We start from the raw sequence: 22148 nt of genomic DNA, 5'->3' as shown, positions 1-22148 counted from the left end.
TTAATAGTGGGAAATAATCAGTTATTACAATCTTCGCGCTATCTATCATTGTTCGCCAGACGTTCTACAACATCTGCTTTAGTTTGTGTTTATTAACCCTTTAGTTTCACTTCATCATGCAGCTATTCCCATTAGAGGTATCTGTTAAAAACATTTAATTTATTAATAATTTAGTATGTGTTCATTTTCTGTCATAGTTTCTTCTAGTTTATTTAAGTGTTTTTAATAAAAATATTTTCATTTTCATCATGACGCGTACACCCCGCCCCTTTGATTGCCCCGCCCCAGACGCCACCCAACCCTACCACCTTAACTAACTAATTTTCTGCGGTAAACCCTGTATAAGTATTGTTTATTGTTCGTTTATGTAATTAATTACATTAAATAAAATGTTAACAAATGATTCCTTACTGTGAAGTGTTATCAACATTTTAATATACAAAAAGCAATTGGTACTAAAGCAGAATATTTTTTTACCAGAGACGAAATTGAAATATCTTTCTAAGATTTCCATGAATAGCTTTGATGCAGTCATTTTTTAAATTAGTTATTTTTTGGATATAACAATTGCAAACATGTTTATTATATCAGTTTTGTGGTCGGATCGGTTGCTGGGCACGAGACATTAATGAAGAAAGGAAACAAACAAGAACCTAACCAAACACCGAGATCATGTTTCTGTTCTCTCTGCATATTTAATGACATTCGGGTCTGAACTCAAAAATTATTCATCACCTGAAGGCATTCCCTTACAACAGACTGAAGACCACAAACCAAACAGAGTCTAAATATGTGAAAACAAACCCCTAGTGAGCCACTAGAAAGAGCTCAGCTGATTCATTCGAATGTGCTGACCAAACAATCCCTAACGTTAGGACTAAAACTGAGCCAATGCAGCACTTCATTCTGTCTGTCGGCATTAACAGCAGATGCAAAGCGTAATACCTGTCCTTTCCGGTTGACGCCGATGATTCCAGAAGTGGCTTCATGAGGGGCCGTTACAAAAATGGTTTCTCCGCTGATCCTGTTCATATAGATGCACGTGCCGGTCTCAAGGTCGTACAGGTGGATGTATCCATATTTGGTGATGAGAAACACAACATCATGCTTGGAGCTTATCTATATTGTGACAATAAAGAAAAGACTTGAATTAAAAAAAATGTAAAGACTAAGTGTAAAACTTTATAAATTAGAAATAAATATTAATGTGCATATATAGATGCAGACACACAGGACATATCTGAAAGAGTCAAAGACAGAGGATAAAACAATGCTAACAATGCAATGAATAAACTACATAATTCTCCAGCTCTTCCCACATCTTTTGATGTTAACGTCAAAAACGTCAATTTGCTCCTTTAAACTACATAATGCATTATGGGTTTTTTTTACACATTGTTTGAAAAAAAGTGTCGTTTGCATTTTAATTCTGGCACTTTTTTATTCTAGGAAATATTAACAAAGTTTAAAAGTTAAAAATACTAATGGTAGAAGTTGTACCAATTATTTATTAGCAAGTTAGCCAAAGGATTAATCATCTTATCAGCCGAAAAATCAAAAAAATATTATTAGATTAATCGACAAAAAACATTTGTTTGCTGCAGCCCTACATGCAGGTTTCACTTGCCCCATTTACAAACGCTATATTTTTTATATTTTTGACATTCTCTGTTTACTTTTTACAATAAACAATTCTGTTATTTTGTTGGGTCGTCATTTGATGTAACAAAAAGAAAACAAAAGCACACACATGAGCTCAGATTGGTGCTCAACCAAAAACTAAGTAAGATGATTAAACGTAAAGTCAACACACCAAAGCTCCAAACGTATCAAAATGTTTTTCATTAATTAAATTTCAAACGTATGAAATTTATATAACGCAAAGTCTTTTAATAAAATAAATATTGATAAATTTGGAGCTTTGGTGTGCCGACTTTACATTTAATCATCGTCATTTGAAGTCCAATGTAAAATCTGGGTCGTAAAGCGTAACCAATTGATGCAGGGTTTCCCGCAGCACATTTCAGTTCAGGTGGCCCGCCTAAGCTTGGAAACCCTACCGCCTTAACTAGGTCGGTTCAAAAAAAAAATTGCTGCACAAAAGGCCGTCAAGTGCATATCGGAGAATAGCGTGTACGTGCTTCACACAACGAGTGCCACACGGCCGAAATGAGAAAGATGTGGTCCGGACGGTCAATGTCTGGAGGATAACTAGCTAGTTGATAAAACATCTTGGAGAATAGCGCGGACGCACTTCACACCACGAGCGTGCACGCGCGCCACACGGCCGAAATGAGATAAAGACGTGGTATTAACCCTTTAGTTTCACCCATTAGAGGTATCTGGTAAAAACATTTAATTCATCTAGTATGTGTTCATTTTCTTTCATAGTTTCATCAAAATTAAATTTTATTTTAGTGATTTAAATAAAAATATTTTAATTTTCATCATGACGCATACGCCCCCGCCCCTTTGATTGCCACACCCTCTGCTCCGCCCACTCACCCAACCCTACCACCTAAACTAACAAATTTTCTGTGGGAAACCCTGTGATGCTTTAAGAAAAACAACATTGTAAAGTCTATATGAATACAAAGCCAAAATTTCGAAATGTGAATGACCCAACAAACAAGTGCTATAAATCCAAAATATAAATACCTGCATAGCAACTGGGAAGTCATTCTGGGCTTCTGGAGGGAAGAATACGTCCACTGCTTTTTTTGGAAAAGGCTGATTACCTGTTGGAGGTGTCCCAACCTCTATAATGTGCAACTAAAAAAAAAAAAAAACATTACAAAAGCGAAATTAAAAAACCATTGCTGCAATGCAAAAGCAAAGATTTTGGTTATTTGACAAAATAATCAGACCTTTCCTCCAGCTTGTCCCCGAACAGCAAAGCAAAAGAGTGTGGATTCCTCTGCATTCCCCTCCATTTTAAACTGTGCAAAGCCAGCAGCGTGGCCTTCAATTGGCTGCGACACCTTTCTGTCCACCGAGTAAAGCTGCATTGCACCCACAACACGGTTTTGCTGAAAGAAAAGGTTATAAAGGGTTTAAAAAAAACAGTAAGCACAGTAATATGCAGGACACAGTACGACTTCATAAAATCAAAATAATATTAATAAAAAAATGTTTACCTGTGCTGAAATTCCAATTAGAAGCAACCATTTCTGTTTGGCGTCAGTGCGGTAGTTAATAATCTGACAGCCTGCTAAACTTGAATGTCGGTCAAAGACTTTGATAGGCTGTGAGTCTCCTTCCATACTCCAGTGATAGACGGCATTGTCCGTCACAAGTGCTACGGTATTGAGAGAGATCCACTTCCAAAATGTAACATCTTCGGTCATGGTGTGGGCCTTCATCTTACTCTTCATCTCAATGTTGAATATCTGAAGGGTTTTTGCAGCTGAAATTCAGGAACAGATGTCATTTGAATAAAACTTTCAGATTTTAGGTGTACAATTTGAATGGTTCTTTTGTTAACATACAGACATCAAGCGTAAGCTAACAACATGATGCGTATGTTATATTGTAACTGTACAGTAATTAAAGAAATATAAAAAATATGACAAAGCAGTTACAAAGCAAAAGAAACCAGTACAACAAGACAAACACTGCAAACATTTACAAACATCAGGCAGAGTTTTGGTTTGCATGTAGCTACTGTTAGCAAATCTTTTTGAAGTTTTAACACTAGTACGATTTAACTTTAATAATAATAATAACAAATGAATATCCAAGTCATAAGCCCAGAAATTTAAATATATTAAGTATATTGCACTACAAACAAAACGCAATGCAGAATCTTTAAAGAAAAATAATAATAAAAACTGTTACTATCATCTACGATCAAAGTAGTGTTCAGTTTATTTCTGAGATTTAACTAGCCTTTAACTACCGGTATCCAAAAGATGTATAAATATTTAGACTAAAATATTTTCTTTCATTCTTCTAATCAATATACAGTTACCCCATTTGGACACCTACACCTCTAATGCAATGAATAAATATTTAAAACAAGTAGCATTTGAAAAAAGGTAGCACACACTTTGCACAATGCATTTAAATATTTCTGGGGCCACACTATATCTTCCTTATTTCCCATTTAATTTTTGTAAACCACAGTTTATGCTTTTTCATAATAAACACTAAATTATGTTGGATTTTCAGAAGAAAGATCCCTACGCAATCCTTATGTAAACTAAAGCACATTTTACAAACAAGGGCCAGTAATTATGATAACCATTTACACTAAACGCAATTTTCTACCCGTCGCGCTAAACGGTTCTAATGCTGCATTAACATCGGCAGCGACTAGCAACGGCAGAGCGACGCAATCTTATTCATTTAAATGAAAATGTGGCAAATTTCAGCAACACGAGCGACAGTGACCGTTGGCGACAGAAAGTGGGCTTGTCCAGCTACGTGACAAAGTTAAGAAAAGTTCAACTTCACGCAAATGATGAGCGACTTTCGGGATCAACTACTATCAACTTACGCTTAGTTCAACAAAGCCATATTATGAACAGTTCTCGGCTCGAAATACTAAACACGGTTGTCTAACCGCGTTAAAAAGAGTGCATGTAGTGACGCCGCTCAGGATTGGTCACTCATCTGTTGCCTGGCAACAAGTGTATTTATATTATACAGTGCATTATTTGAGCCAAGACAGATTAGGTAAAAAGGCACCCTTACACCAAATAATAAAGAATCATCCTACAAAACGCACTCGCTATTTACGTCATTACATTTAAAAATATGTTATTATCAGCCCCTTAAGTTGAAAATTAAACAATATCCATGCTAGCTCGGACAGATCTGCATAAAATGGAATGATTACACAATGACAGCGGTTTGGCACGGTGGTGGAAAGCGGCTAAAATATTTTTAATTTCAAAGACAACTGTAACTTACGATAAAATTACTCTACTATCTCCAACTACAAGTCAAAATTAAGATAGCTTTCACTAATTTCAAAGCTATATTCAACTTCAAGGCAACTTTCTAGATAAAAAAAACATCTGTACAAATAGCTTGAGTTTATTGCACTTGTATATGGTATACCTTTGCACTGCATTGACAAAAAGCTACAAAACAAAGTAAAACTAAAAATATTTTAAAAATATTGTTATTTTAAATAAAAACAACAACAATAATCTAAAGGAATAGTTCACCCAAATATGACATTTTTTCATAATTTACTCTCATGCTATCTCCGATGTATGATGACTTCCTTTCATACATCCATCACGTTCGTGAATCGAGGTTATTGATGTGCCGCCATATTCGAACTTGATTCACTGATCTCCATGTTGCCATAAATACATGACGTTCACTAAATAAGAACAAAATATTTATCATTTTCTCTCACAAATGTGTCGTTTCGCTTCGGAAGACATTTATTAATCCAGCCAATTGTATTACTTTAATGATGGATGGATGTGCTTTCTAGAGCTTTAACAAATTGACCCCTATATAAGATGATAACATAACGGCATTGTAAATATAATATATACATTCATTTATTTGTGTTCAACTAAAGAAAGGAAGTCATATACATCTGAGATGAGAGATAGTAAATTATGAAAAAAAAAATCTATACTTTAGTCAACTATTCCTTATATTATATGCAAAACAAGAGAAAAACGGGTGTTGCTACATCACATGCATGTTACATGATCCCGACCCCCTCCTTATAACCTAACCTACATCTGTATCATTCAACATCAAAGGCATTCAGATTAACCCCACATTTCACATTTATAATCCCACAACTCAGAATAGATGAATTTGAACTCACCGTCTGCAAACATAAGAAAGCAGTAAGAAACAAAAAAATAAAGAACAAAAACAAGCAAGAACAGACAAAGCATTTATGACGGCAAAACATTTCCAATGAGCATTTTAAAGGCTATTCTTATCCAAACAAATTACAGCAAGAAGCTTTACTACGTAACGAGACAGAGATGACTGAGAATATGAACAGAAATTTGTTGGAAATAAGTTTATTTTTAAAATAATTGTATCTTTTGACAACACAATAATATTACACTACTGATCTTAATGAGAAATTTATTGCAGTCATGTTATATATGGGGAGTGGGAGGGGGGTTGCAGGATATGAACCTCACTGAATTGTACGGTAAAGAGTAAGTGAGTTCCCACAAATTATCATTACATGTTAAAGAGCCTTTCCTAAATATGTGACGGGTTCCTACAACCCTGCATCTTACCTTTAAGAGCGATGACTTTGCTGGCTGGGTTCATAATGGCACTGTCTGCAGAGATGGGCCTGCGGATGGGAGTATTCGGATCGCTCATGTCAATGATCACCACCTGGGCCTGCTCGCCCACCTTCTCCCGGATACAGATGAACTTATCCGACTCCATCGTGAGGGTGCTGAACCCAATGTTCGCTGGGTTTATGCCCAGGTTCTGGAGCTGAAGACGACAAACATTATTGAAGATGAGCAAAGTTACATACAGTATTTGCACAATTATAGGTGCATTCTACTATTCGTAGGTTTAATGGATGCAAGGGTTGTGTATTAAAAGCTGGCATACTATTCTAGACACTAGGCATCATACAGCAGGTGCTTTTTTTAGACCTCTTCACGCGCCTATGTAATACGTGCCATTTCAGTATAGGGTAAAAGTCATAAGCCTGTCGTCCGCAAGACCATTTTAATGGCATTTTGTGACAAAAATAAGACAAAACTGTCTCTCACAAACCCGTGCACCTCCACAACGCCATGCGCATGCGCAATGTCTGTACATCTAGTAATGACTCCAGTCATATGAAGTTAGGTCAGTTCAATATACATTTTTGATGACTTTATTATTATTATTAAGAACACGTAGATGACAATGAATTATTTAACTAATAGATGCACTTTCAAATAAACGTCAATAAAAAAACACACCATCTACCTTTACTGCGCGTGTAAAGAATCGTTACAAAAATGTACATCGTGTATTCAATCGCATTTGGGAATAAAGTTATCAGATAAATTGTTTAACAGGGCACTGAAGATCAGAATAGGATTGGTGGGTGGATGTATGGATGTTTGCTGTAATCCTTTCACCGATCACTGCATCCACCTGGCAATGCTTAAAACCACACTGAGCTCCCTGGCTAAACAGCATCACAGATGCACTCGAACATTCGATTTAAACGATTAACATTCAGGGAATCAAAAGTACATTTGCACTACAAAGTCTAATAGTATTGACACCGTTCAAAAAATTTTTTTGTCTATGTAGGCAGGGTACTATTTTTTAAGACACATCCATATAGATATAGATGGGAGGTCATTCATTGAGCTAGTGCTAAAGCTAATGGGCTCTGTCACCTCTATTTTAGCAGACTCGACAAATATTAACGCTTCAATCGCATCACATATCAACAAAATGCTTTATAAACCCACCTGCAGGTGCTCCTGAAAGCGAATAGGCAGGATCTGAGCCATGGTTTGGGCTTTCTGTTCTCAATCCTCCCGGCCGGACTCCTCGCAATAATTCTGCCTAGCTTTAGCGAGCGACGACCTCCTCTCCACGGACAGCCCCGATTTAAATCAGACCGAGTACAGAACTGCTGGTTTTATCAGGTGGAAAATGCAAGTGTCTCGATTTCGTCGCGTCAAGCCGATCCGCCAGATGGTTGATGTTGTTTTTTTCTTCCCTCTCTGCACGGATGGGACTCGCTCAGACCCGCAATGGCGGCGGAAACAGCTCAGACTGACAATCCGGAAGCAGCAGCGCGGACTTTGCGGCGGAAGGACATTTGCGATTTCAGCGATTTTGTTAACCGAGAGGACGATGCGCGAAGCTGAGATTTGATGTATGTGGGCGTTTGGGTTCTTAATATTTTAGATGTGATTTAAATGTGCTAGTGTAAATGGCATAGGAGAGATGAAATAAGTCGTTTCATTTTTGCCTCATCATTCAAGTCTTCATGTTCGGTGTACGTCAGTTCCGGGTGCGCTTTAAAATTTATGCGAGGCACGATTTTAACAAAATAATTAGAAAATTATTACTCTAATGTAACGTAAGTAAGTAAAAAAATTCCACATTGAAAAATATTTTAGTATACTATAGTATTTAAACTGTAGCAAATGATTAGATAGTACTGTAGATTTTAAAAATTAATAGTAAATCATAATAAACTAGAGTATTAACTACAATTTATTAATTTACTATAGGAAATACTACATAATAATATAGTATACTTACTATATAAGACAGCATACTACAATTTATTAGTTTAATAAATACTAAAATATACTACAGTATTTTTCATGTGTAGTTAGAAAAAACAATTTCCACACTGAAAAATATTTAGTATACTATAGTATTTAAACTGTAGTAAAATTACTAGATACTGTAGTTTTTAAATATTAATAGTGAATCATAATAAACTACAATTTATTAATTTACTATAGTAAATACTACATAAAAATATAGTATACTTACTGTATACTACAGCATACTACAATTTATTAGTTTAATAGATACTAAAATATACTACAGTATTTTTTATGTGTAGTTAGTGAAAACATTTTAAAAATATTTTAGTAAACTATAGTATTTAAACTGTAGTAAAATTACTAGATATTGTAGTTTTTAAAATATTAATAGTAAATCATAATAAACTACAATTCATTAATTTACTATAGTAAATACTACATAATAATATAGTATACTTACTATATAAGACAGCTTACTACAATTTATTAGTTTAATAAATACTAAAATATACTAGAGTATTTTTCATGTGTAGTTAGAAAAAACAATTTCCACACTGAAAAATATTTAGTATACTATAGTATTTAAACTGTAGTAAAATTACTAGATACTGTAGTTTTTAAATATTAATAGTGAATCATAATAAACTACAATTTATTAATTTACTATAGTAAATACTACATAAAAATATAGTATACTTACTGTATACTACAGCATACTACAATTTATTAGTTAAATAGATACTAAAATATACTACAGTATTTTTCATGTGTAGTTAGTAAAAACATTTTAAAAATATTTTAGTAAACTATAGTATTTAAACTGTAGTAAAATTACTAGATATTGTAGTTTTTAAAATATTAATAGTAAATCATAATAAACTACAATTCATTAATTTACTATAGTAAATACTAGATAATAATATATTATACTTACTATATAAGACAGCATACTACAATTTATTAGTTTAATAAATACTAAAATATACTACAGTATTTTTCATGTGTAGTTAGTAAAAACAATTTCCACATTGAAAAATATTTTAGTATACTATAGTATTTAAACTGTAGTAAAATTACTAGATATTGTAGTTTTTAAAATATTAATAGTAAATCGTAATAAACTAGAGTATTAACTACAATTTATGAATTTACTATAGCAAATACTACCTAATAATAAAGTATACTTACTATATATAAATATATATAATATACAATTTAATAATAATTAAATAATTTATTAGTTTAATAAATACTAAAATATACTACAGTAATTTTCATGTGTAGTTAGTAAAAACTATTTCCACATTGAAAAATATTTTAGTATACTATAGTATTTTAACTATAGTAAAATTACTAGTTACTATTAATATTTAAAAACTACAGTAAATTATAATAAACTAGAGTATTAACTACAATGTATTAATTTCCTATAGTAAATACTACATAATAATATAGTTTACTTACTATATTTATTAGTTTAATAAATACTAAAATATACTACAGTATTTTTATGTGGGTTATTTTTAATCATAACATTAATTATGATTTTTTTTTACCGTTTTTCTATGACATTTTACATGTTTTGTCCCCATTCAAAAGTGTTTACGAAAACAAAAGAAAACCACACAAGCATATACAGAAAATAATTTATTTACACATAGGGCTAAAAATATATGTAAGAGTATCAAATTTCTTTCATTTCCTTGACTTCTCAGTCATATTCAGAAGTCCACAGGGGACCACGGGACTAAAACCCCCAGCTTTAGCTGTAACCAGGGATTATGTTCAGAAATGTAAGATTATAAAATCATATCTATATTCAGCAGCTGCACAATCTGTGTTGAATATCCGACAGTCTCACATCCTCTCACGTGTCCTTCCCTTGCAGCCGATTCTGTTTTCGCTGCAAGAATCGTGCACGAGCATCAGTGATTGAGATTTCGTCGTTTCTTTTTTCCAGTTTCTTTGCTGCTACACCTAAGGCCTCTGTTAAAACACAAACATGTGTTACCAAAACATGAAACACGCACTCATCATCAGACAATATCACAATGAAGCCTAATCAAACACACCTGCTTGTCGTTTTGCTGCCTCTTTCTTTTCCCACTGGGCCATCTCTTCATCCGTTACTTCCTCTCTCGCCACACTACTCAACTCATAGACGTCTATTTCATGCAGCTTTGGCAACAGGTCCTGCACCCATTCATAACGGATGGGACACACTGTCCTGACATACACGCGTGAGGTGACCAGCACATCATGGAAGATGATCCAGTCCAACTGCAATTCTTGACCGAACAGCTGAATTAAGAAAGTCACGATAAACTTATCTTCATTTTATTGATACTGTTGCAATAGGTGTAAAACTGTAAAAACATGTAAGGAAACCCACGGTGTATGTATATAAAAACGGCTCATTCTAAGGTAATAAACACATAACGGTTCATTATGTAAGGTCTTTATACACCACTGAAAACATATTTGTGTGTATTTTATTGCACTTCTGCCAAAAGATCCTCCTAAAAGTACACACTGCATCTTTAAATACATAATTTTAAACTTGGTGCACATCTGTTTTGAAAGCTAAACCTAAAAGCAAATGGGATTTCAGAGCTTGAATAAATAAAATGTCTGATTTTTGCTCCACTTGCTCTACAGTATACAGCTTTGGGGAAAAATAATCCATTAATTCCTTACACACGATGAAGGATGAATAAGAACTGTGGATCCATGTCCATCCATAGTGCAGAATGATTTCCCAACAGATCTGAGAAAAAAACAGAACAGCTTTAATACTGGCTTCTCTGCAGTGTGACTCAATGCTATTGTTTTAAGTGATAAATGACCTCACCTCCTGGCGACATTGGTGAAGTATCCCAAACAAAGGCACTGTCGCAGCAGCTCGCTCCGACTGCCCTCAAACGTCTCGTGTGGAAAATCTTTCTGCTACATGTGCAGTCGAAAATAAGTCGTAAGTGGTTATAAAATAGTCAAAATAAAGAAGAACTGTGGATTACCTGCTTTTGCCGTAACAGAATCTCTCTTAGCTGAGTCTCAACACTGAAGGCTGACTTGACCGCTCTCCAATGGATCCAGTGATCTTTGCACCATACTGATGGATTGTCACTGTAAACATAGAAATAATAAATATTCTATGTTCTGATTCATTTAGTTTTTGTTAAAGGAAAACACCACAGTTTTTTTAATAATTTACTATGTTCTTACCTCAACTCAATCTTTTTTCAATGCGTGCACTTAATCTTTGTACAGCGCATTGTGAATGTGTTAGCATGTAGCCTAGCCCTATTCATTCCTTAGGATCCAAACGGATGAATTTCAAAGCCACCAAACACTTTCATGTCTTCCCTATTTAAAGACTGTTACATGAGTAGGTACACGAGTAAGTATGGTGGCACAAAATAAAAAGTGGCGATTTTTTAAGCGGATAAAAATGAGCTGTACAAAGATTAAGTGCACGCATTAAAAAAAAGATAGCCATCTATCAATCCGTCCAAGTTGAGGCAAGAACATAGCAAAATATTGAAAAATATTGATGCTTATTTCCTTGAAACTGTTATGCTGTAGGAATTCCTTAAATTCTGTAAACATGAATCTTTTATAGCAGAATGCCCAAGGTGATTCCTTCCTAAACAATAAAAGTGAATGGTGACCACAGCTGTTAGGGCACTTAAGTGAATAATGCGCAAAACTTTACTTCACACAATGATTTATGTAATCAGAAATCTTGAAATTTATTGTGCAAATATTGACATTTATAAGGTTTAATTATTGTGTTGCTTGGGAGGACCTGGTCCCTATCCACTAGAGCTGCATGATTCTGTATAAAATGAGAATCACGATTCTTTTGCCTAAAATTAAGATCACGATTCTCTCACGATTCTCAAGAACTTTGTTAATGTTAAAGATGTACAACCCCTGAACATTAGTTTAAAGCAACACTATGTAGTTTTTACCTTTAAATAATGTCTCTAAAATTATTTCAGTGAGAGAACAACTTTTAACTGGACAAATTGTACTGTTGCTGCAACCTGAGCAGCCTCCTAGCTGCTACAAGCACACTCTGAAAGTGGCGGTGGAGGGTAAAGCACACAGCCCCGCCCCTCCCCCTGCCTGCAGAAGAGTGTCTGATACCAGGTACTGTGCACTTTTCAACCACATGGGGGAGCTGTAAGTCATTTTTACATGGAAACTACATAGTGTTGCTTTAACATTAGTTTTTACAGGTGCAAAGAATTATGCTTCCGAAAGTTTCAGATAAGTGTACATAATCTTTAAATTCAGTTAATGTTAATTGTAAGGTTATTATGTATTCATTTTATTTAAAGAAAAAAATTAAAATATACATTTTAAGTAGACATGGATTAACATTACTTTATGGTAATGAGCTGTGACGCGGTTCGGCGCCAACCAATCGCAAGGCGGAAACATTCGGTGCCAACCAATCGGAAGGTGGAAACCTCCGCTTGAGAGATTTCCAGAGAATGAATTTAAGCGTTTTTTTGATGCTCTCACTGGCAGCGTGAACGTCTACATAAATCTAAATGCACGGTTAATCTTCACGCCCACTACACTTGGGCCAAATACAAGAAAACGTAATTTAAGCAGTCAAGTGCAAAGACAGCAAGTGTCGTTATTTGGACGGACACAGCCAATGTTTCCCCCGTGCTAAAAACCCTTTCGGAAGGGATAAGATCCTCTTTTTAGTACTAAAACAACGTCAAGGTTCTTGTCGGACGTACCTGCGCATTGCTCTGCCTCATTCATTCACTTTAGTTTCTGTTTCTTTCTGTCTAACTTCTCGGCGAAAGCATCCGCTGTACCAGTGGAGCGAACACGAGCACGAGCACATCTGGCTTGCACAATAATAAATGAGACGCCAAGACGTCATCGCGACCGCTGTGATTGCGTGTTGTCGAGAGCACTGACGAAACGTCTTTCCTCCTTAAAAATATAATTACCTGAATCGTCGAAATACAGATCACGATCTTTTAATGATTAATCGTGCAGCTCTACTATCCACTTTCACTGTACAGATAAAAGGAGTCTAAGCATATCTCCTTTTGTGGTCCATGAAAAAGTCCTATGAGTTTTGAACAAGGTGAAGTTGAGTGAATAATGATAAAAGTTTAATTTTTGGTGAATTATTTCTTTAATTAGACATTTGTGACCCTAGACCACAAAACCAGTCATGTCACACAGGTATATTAGCAATAGCCAACAATACATTGTATGGGTCAAAAAGACTGAAATTATTAGGATATTAAATAAAGATCATGTTCTGTGAAAATATTTTGTACATTTACTACCATAAATATATTAAAAATGTATTTATAATTAGTAATGTGTGTTGCTTAGGACTTGATTTGGACAACTTGAAGAGCGATTTTCTAAATATTTAGGTTTTTTTTGCACCCTTAGATTCAAGATTTTCAAAATCTATGCCAAATATTGCCCTATCCTAACAAACCATACATTAATGGAAATTCCAAAAATTGACTGTTTTTGTTGTCAAGGGTCACATTTGGTTAAACAGGTGTCTGTGCATACCTCGCCCTGCACTTCTCAAAAACATAGAGCAGCATGAGGAAATCATTGGAGCCGCCGGCACCAGCAGCTATCTCTTTATGTCTGATCTCAGCTTCCATCCGTCGTTCTGTCTTACCTACAGAAACAGCTCAACTGTTAGTCAAAGCACACAAAATTCATACCTATACTACAGTATGAGATTAAATTGTATTAACAAGGTGATACAGCTGTGCCACAGTGAATACATTCGCTACAGTGTTGGACAACTTGCTGCTCTGCACACTAATATTTGTAATGGGTTTTTACAGAGTATAAAGGTTTCACACATGGTTACCTGGTCGAATGAAGATATTTTCTACTGACAGCATGGCAGCAACAGACAGCATTACATCTTCACACCCAAGAGCAGCAGCTTTGAGAAGTGCACGAGTGAGATTAGGAGGAAGGGGGAACTCAACCATCAGTCGACCCAGTCTAGTCACTTCACCTCTCCTGCATCCAGAAGACAGATATTAGCAAAACATAATATAGAACCGGCACAATTAAGATAAATTGACTAAGATTTAACATTTCAATATTCGCAATACCAAGACTACAGTGGATGTCTCTGAAAATGTGACTGCATCAGTAATCTCTTGCAATGCATAATGCATTTTAACTAAAGAGTTAAGTAGTTTGATATTATTACCTACCTATCAATTGCATCGTATTGATACAGTTGCTTTAGAGCGGTCAGGATAAACCTTTCCTCTGGACAGTCGAGATATGGAAATCTAAATGCATGCAGAACACAAAAAGCATTCACATATGGCCAATGAAAAATATGTAATACAGTAGAAAAATATGTAACATCCAAAAATTAGGTGATACCTAATAACGTCATGGACTCCGAGACATTTCAGTGTTAGGATAACAGATGTAAGGCTGGTGCGCTGAATCTCTGGAATGGTGTATTCTGGCATGCATGTATCCCAGAAATCTTTGCTGTAAATTCTGAAGCATTTCCCTGCTGAAGTTCGTCCAGCTCGGCCGGATCTTTGCTGAGCCTCGCTTCTGTACAAAATCATCAGTAGCACTTATTAAAGATAAAGTATGGTTATTTTTTGAGCGTGATGCTAATGGTCTAATCAGATTCAATGGATTATGCTAAGCTATGCTAAAATTGGTACCGGCAGCCCCGTAGATCAGCTGAATGGATTCTAAAACAGTAAAAATCAAATGTTTAACTCTAGGGGAGCTGAAAAATGAACATATTTTCGAAAAAGTGGAGTGTTCCTTTAATTTGTGACAAGAGTATGCAGCAAACCGTTGACACCTAGTGGCCGTTGTTGGTAAAACCACTAAAAGTGTGACACAAACCTTATATTTTGTGATTTTAACTTGAAATTTGGATTACAAGTATTTTGAGACTTATGGCTTCATGTTTACAATATTTCTTTTGTGAAATATTTAAATTTTTATAATTTTATTTATAAAATTAATACATGTTATTGCCTTATTTTTGTTTATTAAAATAAATTTAAACTGCTATAACAATTTTTCTGTTAAATATTTTCACCACCTCCACACATACTCAAAAAGGGGGGTGACGGTTAAGGGATTAAAGTTAAAAATGTCAATATAGTACATTTTTACAAATAAATACCTAGATTTAGGGTTAAAATTATTGAAAAATGTTTTATCAGATAAGATATCAGACTTATAAAAAATCCATTATCAACTCAAGCCCTATTCAACATAATAAATCAAGCAAAGGAGAGCATATTTTAGCATAGAAAAAAATTACATGGTAAGATAAAAAATGGTTATTTTTAGCAGCTTAACACTCACTTTGAAATAGGGACCACTTCAAGAATATCCAATCCAACCCTTGAATTGTGGTTTAACTGCTTCACAAATCCACTGTCAACAATATATCTATAACACAAAGAGTTCAGAATGTGTTGGGTCACATGAGCACAATAAATCATTCAGCGGGGCTTTTTCTGGGCTCTGTTTAACACCTACTTTATTCCATTGATCGTAAGAGAAGTTGCAGCAATGTTGGTTGCCACCACACACTTCCTCACACCTTTCGGTGCAGGCTGAAAGATTTGCCTTTGCTGATCTGTAAAAATATTTAAAGCATTACAAACATGTATTGATTGCTTCATGGCTGAGAGATATAGATCAACAAGGCCTTATTTACTACATTTTGGGATGAATATTTCCTTAAAAACATGTTCAAGATAATGTTCATACCTGTTGGCATGGACCCATACAAAGGTAGAATAAGAAGCCCTTCAACAGACCGGTCATGGACATCATAACGGTAGTCTAAGATCTCAGCTTTCTCAAACAGCAGATCACAGGCTTTCTCGATTTCCGCCTGTCCTGTTCATACACAAGCACAGAACTACAAACTAAACAGGAATATTTAGAATATGATACTATATAATGAAATAATCTTTGCTTCTCGGAAAGTATTACTGTACAGCTCATCCTAAATATCAATGCTGAGGTTACCAGTAAGGAAGACCAGAATATCTCCAGCTGCTTCATTTGAGTGCACATCTAAAGCCATCTTCACAACCTATCCATCACAAACATAACAGATTTATAGGGTGTGAAGATTACATTTTACAGTATAGCTAAGTTAATAATAAAAAAAAATGCATAGTCACAACAACCTCTTTAACATAGACAGAACTATCTTTGTCTTTTGGACCAATCAGATTGCAGAACTTGTCCTTTACTGGATAAGTACGCCCAGGAATGGTGAAAACAGGACAGTTCCCGTAAAAAGAGCTTAGCTTTTCTGTTTCTAATGTTGCTGACATCACAACCACTTTCAGCTGTGTTTCACGTCCATGGGACCCCTTTGACAGAGTCTTTTTGAGTAACCCAAGTAAAACATCCTGCAAAACAAAGTATAAACTTTATTTTTTTTGTGATCACCCGAAAATACGTGACTCCATATCTTTAGGTACCATAAAATAATATGTTACATGAATGGAAATCAGAGTATTGGTAATAACATCACTGATCACACACATGCTGTATGTACAACGTAACCAAGATCCACTGGAAAACCACTGAAACCTTTTCCAAAAAATGTCTAAATAAATCTACTAATTTCTTTCAAAGCGTCAACATACAGTGTTCAAACTCCTTTCATGGGCTTCATCCAGGATCACAATGCTGTACTGTTTTAAACTGGGGTCTGCAAGGATCTCCCTCAGCATACATCCATCTGTCATGTATTTAATCATAGTGTCCTGATACAAATAAAACGAGATGTTATATTAAGAATAGGTGATTTTGCATATATATAATATTCTACTCAATGCACATGTTGTGTAGTATGTCTCTTACCTTTGTTGAGCAATCATCAAAGCGCACCTGGTACCCTACCTCTTCACCCAGTCTGACACCCATCTCTTGACTCACCCTCTGGGCTACAGTGATGGCTGCAACCCTCCTGGGTTGAGTCACCCCAATTTTACCATGCCTGCAAAGGTCTGAAGAGGATAAAGACTCAAGATTACTGGATTTAATCTGCTGAAATACACATCAAAGCGTCTGATCACGATCGAAGAAGAGTCATACCTGCTTTATATAAGTACTGTGGCAGTTGAGTGGTTTTACCGCTGCCGGTTTCACCCGTAACGACCAGAAATGTATTTTTCTTTACGGCCTGAATGAGTTTGTCTCTGTGCTGGTAAATAGGAAGCTTTCTTGATTCATATTCCTCATCCGATTCTCTTCTCTTCTTTGACGTTGACATGTCGTTTATGCACTTTCTGTGATGTTCAGCTCTTCCGATCTAAATCCTCCTCAGAATAATACGATATAACCTTTCATTAGATAAATACGCAAACCTTTATTTAATGAATGTTTGATATGTTGTTGTGTCGCTACTCGCTAAATATTTCTGTAGTGTGAACTCACTAACTGAACTGAAATCTTTTGGCGTCCGTAGGTCATTTAAACACGTTAGCGCCATCTGCTGGATCGGATGAATGATCACTTCCCTTCTAAATCGGAAGGCCGCAGCCTCCGAAGGTCGCACTTGTAGGCGGCATCAGTCATAAAGTCTGTCATATTTCAGAATATTAATAATTAAAAAGTTTACAATTATACTAAGTTAATCTTAAATTGTTGTAATATACTCATGACTTGCAAATCTAATGCTCAGTTAACTTAAATAAACCACGCTTTATGACGCATGCAGCCTGGATATGCGACCGCCGGAGGCTGCAACCTTCTGATTGAGAAACGACCTGATACATTTTGGAGCTTATTTTGGGGTCAGCTTTTAGTTTAAACATGCAGGCCATATTTAAATATGCTTTACGTAACAATGTCACATTTAAGAGGACAGTATAATAGTTAGATTTATTCAGAATTTGATTGGTTGAGAAAACTAATCTAGGATAAACAAAAACAAGGTCATTACTTGAGGACATTCATTTAAAAAGAAATGAAAGAAGATGTATACATAATTTAATGTATAAATAATTTAAATAAAATGTTATTACATTTATAAAATGTAATTTATAAAAGTTAATAGTTAAATACTGCAGGACAATAACAGTCAAAGCTGTTGAAACATTTAATGATTTATGCATATCATTTAACAATTGTAGTTTTTCCATAAAACATGCAATAACAAATATGAATGATTTCCTTGAAAAAAAAACATCACTATTTAGGTGCCAATCAACAGTATTTTTCCAATAATCTTCCAAAAAGCATTGTTATGCAGACTGTAATCTGTGTATTAGGATTCTGTGAAACTGGACTCTGTCACCACAATCCACCGCCTGTAGATCAACTTCAATCCCCATAGATTGGATTTTTGTACTGGTAAGCTGCTATATAAAAACAATATAAGTTGTCATCAGTAAATGACCAGTAACACATGAAATGTCATATAATCCAAAGCAATGAAAAGCAATTACGTTTGTTTTTTTTCCGTTTTTTACCAGCGTTGCTTGAAACGGAAAGTTCCTCTTGGTTAACTGAAATATTTCAAACAGATAATATTTTTGTACAATTTTTATCAACTCTTGCAACAGTTAAAGTTCCCCAAGCAAAAGTGTAGTCTTACCATAATATGGTTTTGGATCTGATGCCTCACTTGGTGGCTCAGGAGGAGCTCTTCTAATAGCTGATATTTCATAAAATGAGTAATACTTTTACAATAAAGTAATAAAAATATTGAAAATAAAACAAGATGCAAAATCAAGAGATAAAAATAATGAATTACCTCTTTGTGGATTTTGATTCGGAGCATGTGCCTCATTTTCTTTATGTGAAAAATGCATTTATGTCATGATGGTAAAAAAACGAGAATTCTATAAATAATGAAAACTTCAATCTTACTGTAAAATGATTTCCGATCAACATATTTATGTTATTTTAATATAAGGTTAAACAATTTCAACTTGTTTTTCTAAGTTATGTCAACTTATCACAAGTCAAAACTTAAAACAGGTTGAAGTGACTTGCAAAACCAAGATGTTTTAACTTCATTCTGCATTTTTTTACAGTGCACATGTGTTCATCACAAAAAAAGAAAAAAAAAATGAACATACCATAAACAGTTGTGTTTTCCCTGCCTTGACCTTAAAAAAATGAAAAGCCTACATAAATATGTATGTATATGTTAAGTATTTTTTAAGTGACGACAGAATGAGATATAAGTTTCACTATAAGAGATATAAAAATATATTAATATACTTCACTATGAAGAATCTCAAATCTTCCAACATTTTTTTTACTAATCGAGTTATACAAGTTAAAACATACAGTAGGTGACACATATAGGCTTATACAATGGCCCCAAAATTGTGTTAATCATCACATGTAAATATATATTAATGTAATTAGATCAGATACACCTAAGCATTGGGTCAAAAAGGGACGAAACCAAACCCATTGTTGGGTCAAAAGAAGATGTTTGGGTTCATTCACCCCAATGGTTCTCAAACTCCTTGGAAGGCACAAGATGGGCAGTTTTATGAAATTTTATAAAATTTATTTATCATTAACAACATTAATTTATCCTAACCCTATCAAACCCCTATAGGAAAATATAGCTACCAACCAACAGCACTACAATAAGTTTTGTTTAATTCAGATTCTAAGTTTAAAATGGTTATATGTCATGCATTTTCTAAGAAATGCAACATATACATGGGGGGGGGCTTCATCCCTTTTTCACCCAACGCTGGATTTAAAATAACCCAGTTAATTTTGGTGTGTAACATATGTGGCACGTGCAAACAAATATGCTAACCTGTGTAACTATTTTCTTCATCGCATTGTTCTTTTTTAGTTTTATAGCCCATGAAAACCAAATACCAAACCACTGGCTAGAAACAAAAACATTTCTTACCCCTGTTGTTAGGGTTTCTGTGCTCACTGCGTTCTGTATTTTGTCGTTCTTCTGTGTGGTTACCTAGTGTCGAATGTTTTTAAAAGAGATCAAATAAAACGCTCAGACATGTAAAAACAAGACAAAGCATTACCGCTCACCTTCATTCTGTACTCCATTAACAGAATTCGATTTTGATGTTTCATTTACGTTTCCTGTCCAACAGAAGAAAATTCTTTCTATCAGTGATGAAACTGATTTTATGAGAGATGAAACTAAAAACATAAATTAAATTAAAAACAAGAAAAAACAATGCTCACCCCATAATTTTGCAAACAAGTAAGTTGCAAAAAAAAGCAGAATAAATAATCCAGCTCCAGCCGCAAAGTATATCCAGGGGTTTAAATCAAATTTTTCTGCAAGGAAATGCACATATTAATAACCAATGATGTTTGTACTGTAGCAAATATTTTTTGCAAATACTACAATGAAAGTAAAGCTAATATATTTCTTCTTACTCTCTGGACGGGTTGTTTCGGTGATCTGCAGTAGCAAGCATTCCCGGTTAAGCTCACAGCAGTATGAGCCAAAATCTGAGGCCTGTACATTATGGATAATGATGGAGAAGTTTCCTCCTGCAGCTAGGATGGGAAAAACAGTCACCCGTCCTTCTCTAGGATCCTCAAAGATGATATTCCCATCTTGGGTGATATTTAGGAGACTTGATGATAAGTGTCTCCAACTCGCTCTGTTTGTTTTATTAGCGGTGTTGTTGCTTATTTCAAAGTTACAAGGGAGCAATACTTCAGATTTCAGAGGGATGCTGATTGTGGATATTTGCAAATTTTCACACTTTCCCTTGCATTGGCCCAGTGCTAAAAATGTAAGCGTTATGATGAAAATATAACTGATCCAGTATACACAAGCACATATTTGTGTCTATAAAATAGGCCTACCTATAGATTTTTACAGAATAAAACTTTTTTTAATTAACTTTAAACACACTACAGTAAATGAGACAATATATGAGCCTGTCTGTGAAATCTATGCAGATTAAAGTCGTATAAGCTTATTATGAGATTTGACTTTAATCATTAATTTATACTTTAATTTTAGACATAGCTTTACTCAAAATTAGAGATATCAAGGTTATTTTTTCACATAATGTTCTTTACATTACGTATATGATTTTATATAAAGCAGTAAATCACACACACAAAAAAATACTTAAGCATGTGTGGGTGTTCACAGACTGGGTCACATATTACTAATCGCTATATCCTCAATAATACGTAGTAGATCATAAATGCTGATCTTTTTGAACCTACCTTTTGTCACCACCAAACAAAATAATAATCCAATTTGTGTCACGTACATCATGCATGTCATTTAAGGTGTCAGTAGCAAGTGGTCAAAATGTACAACATGAACAAAAATAGAAGCTGTAGGTAGGATGCTTACAGTCTATGGTAAGATGATGTCCTCAGTTATTTCCTGTTAGTTTACACCCCCTCTTACAGGGGCAACTAGGAGATGTGATTTTTCAGCCATAGTCCTTTATCTAAAACCATGTATGGTTTTCTACTCCCAGATTAGTGCCTGGTTTGATCAAACAGTGACAAGGTGAAATGCATTTAGTAGTGAATTCGACATTTACTTCAAATTGACTTTAAATGTAACTTTCCATTCATCTGTTCGAGGTTGCACTTAAAGGCTGGGCTACCTCAGTTTGAATAGCAACTTTAACCACATCCTGTAACAAAGTCAATGCAAGAGTCTTATGAAAGTTATGTTAAATAAACACCTGGTGACCTATCAGGGTTATCTCTTTAAATCAACGATATTACAGATTCATCAAACAGTTTTTTTTCACATTATATCATCCTATTCACCACTTGACCAATGTTTTATTTATATCTGATTTAAACCATGTTACAAAAGCCACATATCAGATCAGAAATACATAACCTATACATTTTAAAATGATGAGCGCA

The 22148-nt window shown here is 34.7% G+C and overlaps 3 protein-coding genes across 8 annotated transcripts in view; all 3 read right to left on the bottom strand.

Moving 5' to 3' along the window:
• cltcb (clathrin, heavy chain b (Hc)) overlaps positions 1-7958 on the bottom strand; it is a 28261-nt gene extending 20303 nt beyond the window's left edge. For 3 of the 4 annotated variants that reach the window (XM_055196217.2, XM_055196219.2, XM_055196218.2), the window contains exons 1-6: positions 7428-7958; positions 6234-6441; positions 3138-3406; positions 2868-3029; positions 2659-2772; positions 946-1119 (exon numbers count right to left, since the gene is read on the bottom strand). In XM_055196217.2, the coding sequence (XP_055052192.1) occupies positions 946-1119; positions 2659-2772; positions 2868-3029; positions 3138-3406; positions 6234-6441; positions 7428-7469 (969 nt within the window). In that variant the 5' untranslated portion in view covers positions 7470-7958. The remainder of the gene's footprint in view (positions 1-945; positions 1120-2658; positions 2773-2867; positions 3030-3137; positions 3407-6233; positions 6442-7427) is intronic. The other variant, XM_055196220.2, reaches the window with a different exon arrangement.
• A 1922-nt stretch (positions 7959-9880) lies between these two features.
• dhx40 (DEAH (Asp-Glu-Ala-His) box polypeptide 40) lies at positions 9881-17853 on the bottom strand. Of its 2 annotated transcripts, XM_055196206.2 has the most exons (18): positions 17724-17853; positions 17382-17605; positions 17148-17293; positions 16931-17050; positions 16463-16690; positions 16299-16365; positions 16035-16166; positions 15801-15900; positions 15624-15710; positions 14664-14846; positions 14486-14566; positions 14128-14285; positions 13815-13929; positions 11264-11372; positions 11098-11192; positions 10944-11013; positions 10319-10547; positions 9881-10232 (listed from the first exon to the last, which is right to left on the bottom strand). In XM_055196206.2, the coding sequence occupies exons 2-18, from the start codon at positions 17557-17559 to the stop codon at positions 10114-10116; spliced, it is 2217 nt and encodes a 738-aa protein (XP_055052181.2). In that variant the 5' UTR covers positions 17560-17605; positions 17724-17853; the 3' UTR covers positions 9881-10113. The 2 variants fall into 2 exon arrangements, with proteins under 2 accessions (XP_055052181.2, XP_073719345.1); XM_073863244.1 differs by lacking the exon at positions 17724-17853 and having other exon boundaries at positions 17382-17717.
• A 516-nt stretch (positions 17854-18369) lies between these two features.
• LOC129437855 (uncharacterized) lies at positions 18370-21622 on the bottom strand. Of its 2 annotated transcripts, none has more exons than XM_055196208.2 (10): positions 21483-21622; positions 20673-21029; positions 20475-20570; positions 20316-20369; positions 20176-20238; positions 19373-19402; positions 19045-19083; positions 18886-18945; positions 18737-18796; positions 18370-18649 (listed from the first exon to the last, which is right to left on the bottom strand). In XM_055196208.2, the coding sequence occupies exons 1-10, from the start codon at positions 21541-21543 to the stop codon at positions 18612-18614; spliced, it is 858 nt and encodes a 285-aa protein (XP_055052183.2). In that variant the 5' UTR covers positions 21544-21622; the 3' UTR covers positions 18370-18611. The 2 variants fall into 2 exon arrangements, with proteins under 2 accessions (XP_055052183.2, XP_055052184.2); XM_055196209.2 differs by having other exon boundaries at positions 18370-18646.
• Between the last annotated feature and the right edge of the window lie 526 nt (positions 21623-22148).

This window comes from Misgurnus anguillicaudatus, chromosome 24 (genome assembly GCF_027580225.2).
Source record: "Misgurnus anguillicaudatus chromosome 24, ASM2758022v2, whole genome shotgun sequence".
NCBI classification, from domain to species: domain Eukaryota; kingdom Metazoa; phylum Chordata; class Actinopteri; order Cypriniformes; family Cobitidae; genus Misgurnus; species Misgurnus anguillicaudatus.
This window is presented reverse-complemented; position numbering and strand designations above follow the sequence as displayed.